Source organism: Apium graveolens, chromosome 11 (genome assembly GCF_009905375.1).
Source record: "Apium graveolens cultivar Ventura chromosome 11, ASM990537v1, whole genome shotgun sequence".
Taxonomy (NCBI): domain Eukaryota; kingdom Viridiplantae; phylum Streptophyta; class Magnoliopsida; order Apiales; family Apiaceae; genus Apium; species Apium graveolens.
The window spans coordinates 86673137-86678093 of record NC_133657.1 but is presented as its reverse complement, the minus strand read 5'-3'; the positions used below and the strand labels follow the sequence as shown (position 1 = coordinate 86678093).

The 4957-nt window shown below is 35.3% G+C and overlaps 1 protein-coding gene across 1 annotated transcript; it reads right to left on the bottom strand.

The window, feature by feature from the left end:
• Positions 1-399: 399 nt before the first annotated feature.
• Positions 400-3684, bottom strand: LOC141698444 (uncharacterized). Its single transcript, XM_074503140.1, has 10 exons — positions 3147-3684; positions 2158-2216; positions 1941-2027; positions 1747-1813; positions 1592-1654; positions 1168-1231; positions 984-1077; positions 790-873; positions 603-692; positions 400-487 (listed from the first exon to the last, which is right to left on the bottom strand). The coding sequence occupies exons 1-10, from the start codon at positions 3586-3588 to the stop codon at positions 449-451; spliced, it is 1089 nt and encodes a 362-aa protein (XP_074359241.1). The 5' UTR covers positions 3589-3684; the 3' UTR covers positions 400-448.
• Between the last annotated feature and the right edge of the window lie 1273 nt (positions 3685-4957).

The window sequence follows — 4957 nt, the reverse complement described above, 5'->3', positions numbered from 1 at the left end:
GCCGAGGAATGTTTTGAGGATCCTCTGACACGTGCCTTGATTATTCCCATGATTGATGCGTGACAGTTACTCCCATCATGTGCTCGGGTCAGCGTCTCACGTGCTGGGATTACTCAAGGTTGGGGTCGCGGGACTGGACTAGTTAGGACTGTAGTGTTAGGACTAGACTGAGTTGGGAGGTCAGGACTAGTCCTCCCAGGAGCTGAGTGGAGTTATGAGCATAAGAGTAGGCATCCCAGGAGTTGTATGGAGCTAGGAGCTAGGAGCTTAAGAGTAGGCCTCCCAGGAGCTGTATGGAGTTGAAATGTCACTGCAGATTTTGCAAGAGGGTTAGATTCTGCACAGGCAATGAAACATAATGAAGGCCTGTACAGCTCACTGCTTGTAAGTGAGCTGCTCGCGATTACTTATTTTTAAGCTTGCATAAGATCTAATTAATACTCAGATACTAGAGCTTACCAGTTGTTCCATATATCTTGTTCATATCCTGCATGAAAAAAAATGTTGGAAGGCAAAGCAAAAACTCTCAGACTGTGTGCTAATAAATATACTTCACACAGGATAAAGTGCAAAATAATCTAGAAAAGAAATGATGCACATACCCTAGCCAGGTTAAAGTCTATTAGATAACCCTTATTCGCCATTCGCGAGAAAAGGAAATTCTCGGGCTTAACATCCCTATGAATTACTCCCTGTAGGAGAGATACAAAGAAAGTAAGCTACTCTCTTTGGTAACATGTTAAGAAGTTATACAAGCATATACCAAAACCAGTTTATGCAGTTTTGTACCTGCTTGTGTAGACTAGAAAGAGCTCTGAATAAGCAATAACCATACCACTGTAGTTGATACAGAGTAATTTCTTTCTTCAAGACCTAAAAGATATATCAAAAGTCAAATTGGAAGGAGCCTCACCAACTATACAAATTAATAGACTTTTTAACCTACTGAAAATAGAAAGAGGAAGAGCAGAGCTAGATATCACCTCAGGCCTTTCATGCTCAAAATACTGAAGAACAAGACAGTCAGCACTCCTATGCTTGAAAGAGCCTTCGTATTTTATAATAAAGTTTTTGCCCCTGTAACGTAATTTATTAAATATATAAAGTCATTATAATTTTACAATCTTAGGATGTACTAGATTTTTCAGGTTTTAATGTCATTTTTACCCGTACTGCTCCAACATTTTCCGTTCACGTTGAATGTGGTGTCGGTTAGTATTGCCACGGGGACCTGTAAAATCCATGATAATATAAAACATATCTAAAGCATATTTGGCTTTAATTATATCAACATTTCGTAAAACAAAAAACAAAAGAGTTGCTATTGAATGATGTCTATTGACATTTTTCTAGTAGCGTAACTATCCAGCGGTACGAATACTTTCTATAGTAAAAGCTGGCAAACGGGTAAACAAATACAAATGAAGAATACTAATTTTTAAAACAAAACTTGCTTGCCTCTAAAATTTAATCAGAAATGTTGTTTAACCGCATGCATCAAACTTATTAAGGCATCTTGCTTGTCCAGAATATTGATTAAAAAAATTAAAGTACAAGAACATATATAGAGAAATCATTTCATATAGCATACATTTAATTGCAAGTGGTATCCCATCAAGCTTTCTGATGACCTTGTAAACAGTCCCATAGCCACCTGCATTTATGTTCACAAAAAAAATGTAGTTAATGAAATCAAGATGCCCCTTTGTTCTACCAAGGATCTAAAGGTTATTAAAGCTTTAATACCTGAACCTAATATTTCCTCCACAATGAAACCCTTTAAAGCTGGGAGGGATTCCAACTGAACTTGTTTCTATATATACATCCAAAATTAGGAGTAATACTAATTAGTAGCTAGGTCACATATATTATCACAAAGCAAATACTGCAATGCCTAATTGGTAATAAAAAGGTCTTCCTGCACGCAGTGGACGTCTTACCTTGTGAGAAGTTGAGATAGGTTTTCCATCAGACTTGTAACTTTCACCTGTAGAGCGTCCCTTCTGTACATCATCTTGCTTTAATTTCTGCTTCATAAAGATTAATTCAATCAGGTATTTGGTTGACTCAATTACAGGCACGAAGATTCTTACAACAAATGCATATGTACCTCATATATACAAACATATATAGAGTACAAAATAAATATCAAAGTACCTTCGGAGACACTGTTTGAGCTGGAGTATCCACTACAATGGTGGGCGGACAATTTCCACCTACATAAAAATGAAAAAAAATGCATTATTTACCACAATTAAATAAATTATGATGACTAATATGCTGCAAATTGAGAGCCAGGGCTCAATGTACCACAACAAATTCTCATATATATGAAAGATGCATTTGTAGAAAACGATGTAAAATCACTGCGCAATGCGCGGAGACATGCATTCATTAAGTGACATAACTCTCAAATGCGTATTTGACACACATTAATGAAGCGGATCTCCTAATATTTGTATCACATTAATATATCTTTGTACATTATGAATAATAACACATGTATACTCGTCCTTTTACATTTTTACTAAAAAAACAGCAAATTCAAAATATGTTCGCCTTTAAAACCACGAAAACATCAAGTATGCAAATAAAGTATGTGGAACAATATACAAAATGATAAAATACATTGATCAAGATTAAATCATACCTCAAACTACAACTTCTATATCTACAACCACATAAATTAAATAACTAATGACCAATATATTAAAATTAGAGGCAGAAAGAGAGAGTACTAAATATACCACATCAAATTTCTATAAGAGAAATACATATATTGAAAAAGATGATAAATAACCGCACAATATAGTGACATACAAATCTATTTATTTAAAGATACATTTCTCAAATGCATATTCAAAAACACATATTAATAATATGAACAATACAACTCTTCCAACACGATTCGAGTAATACGTGGAATGAGTTTAATTTTTATCACATACTAGAAAACATAAAATAAAAACTATCAAACATGCCTTTGTCTTAATAATAAACCACGAAAAATATTAAGTTCGCACTTAAATAAAATTTATCACCGTCGTTTAATAATTATAAAAATAAAATTGAAATCAAACATGACACAAAAATATCAATACGGGATAAAGTATGAAAAACACATCAATGAGGGGAACTCTAATTACCAATTGCACCCATATCTCCTCCGGCCAAAACTAGAATTCCCGTGGCATTTCTCTTTCTCTTCCTCGTATAAACTTTAGTTACATTAGCTAGAGGATTCTTCCGCTGGTGATACCGCAGACTCCTAGGCACAAACGCTACACCGCTCCACAGATTCCATAAAGCCTGAGTGAAAGCCACAAATGCCGACATAGTAATAGATATAACTGGATCGGGCCTCAAGAATACAGTCCGAGGCAGTGAACACAGCGATCCAATCAAATGAAGAGTGAATCGCAGGAATTTGCAACGTAACAAGAGCTCCCTTAAACGATTAGGCCTGCCAGATTCGAGCACAAGGCTCAGTAGATGCAAAGCAGTTTGCACACGTCTGGCAGCATTGCTAGCAAGGACCATGGTGAGTTTAGAATTGAGCTGTGAGAAAGCGATCATACTAGCTGCCATTGCTGAAACGACGGCGTAGAGAGCCAAACGGTGTTATCTGCAGAAATTAAGAAGATTTGTGTCTACAGATATGAGGGAGGCGGAGAGAGCGAGGTAGTGATTTTACGGAGAGAATATTTGTATTTATACTGGAGTTGCCAAAGCGGTTTCAAATGTTTGTAAGGGTTTCTAGAAGGCCACGTGCACTACTCCCGCTCATTGAGCGGTTCAAGTGTACAACTAGTTTAACTTTTTCATTATTAAATCTAGCCGTAAAATCCATAATAATATAAGGTTTCACTCAATTAACTTAATTGTTTAATTTTATATTTAACTTATATTAACTTAAAATCATGTCGCTATAATTTATCATATACTATTATATTTTATTATTAAACTAGTCGATAAAGCCGCGTTTCATAGGCTAGACTAGAATTTTTTTTTAAAAATATTTTATGGATCAATTTTAATATTTAGACAAAAATTTACGAAAAAATATTAACAATATTTCACAATTTCTTTAAAATAATATTTTGTAAAATTGGTTATCAAGCCAATAATAATTATATTATTTTGTATAAAATATAAAAAATTTACAGATTTCTCTAACAGAGCTCTTCTTCGTATAAGAAATATTGAAATCTAAAATCTGATCAAATTTGGTTGAACACACTCTTTTAAAGATTAACTACTATATTCAACAATAAACATATAATATCGAATCGAATATCTACCCATTAAGTCTTTTTTTTCTTTTGCCACAAAGGTGAAAATTCATTAACTCAAATCATGAATGATTACATGAAAAAGATTTGGTGGGATATTTCCCTTACTCCAAACACATTCAGCTAAGGAACTAGCGTTTCTCGCTATAACATGAGTCACTTTATTCGCATAATGCTTAATAAAATTTAATGTAATACTACATTTTCCGAAGTAACCAGTAATCTTCTGTATTTATCAATCAATCTTCCCAAAAATGAAAGATTGACAAAAGAACAACGCACTACCTGCCTGGACCACGACCAAGCCATTTCGATCACCAATGAAGATCACCCATTTTGCTTAATCCAGCTCAAAACTTCATGTACGCCAACTGCTTCCACCAAGACTGGATCTATCCCCTTACATACTGCCACTACCTCTACTAACTCGCGCATATGATCTCTGCCTATCATAGAGTAGTTATATCTGGTAGAATCCGTAAACAAACCTGCATCAGTATTGATCTTATTTGTTCCTTCCGGTGGTTTGTGATAACTCTGTTTTTTCCCCGGTCTTCTCCTCTCTCACGTAGGCTAGAGCCCTGTCCACGTGGCAACTGGTGTGAGGTTAACCTGCTAGGTAGGGGACTCTGCAAAAGAGAACCAGAGGGGGGCTGTTTCCCGCG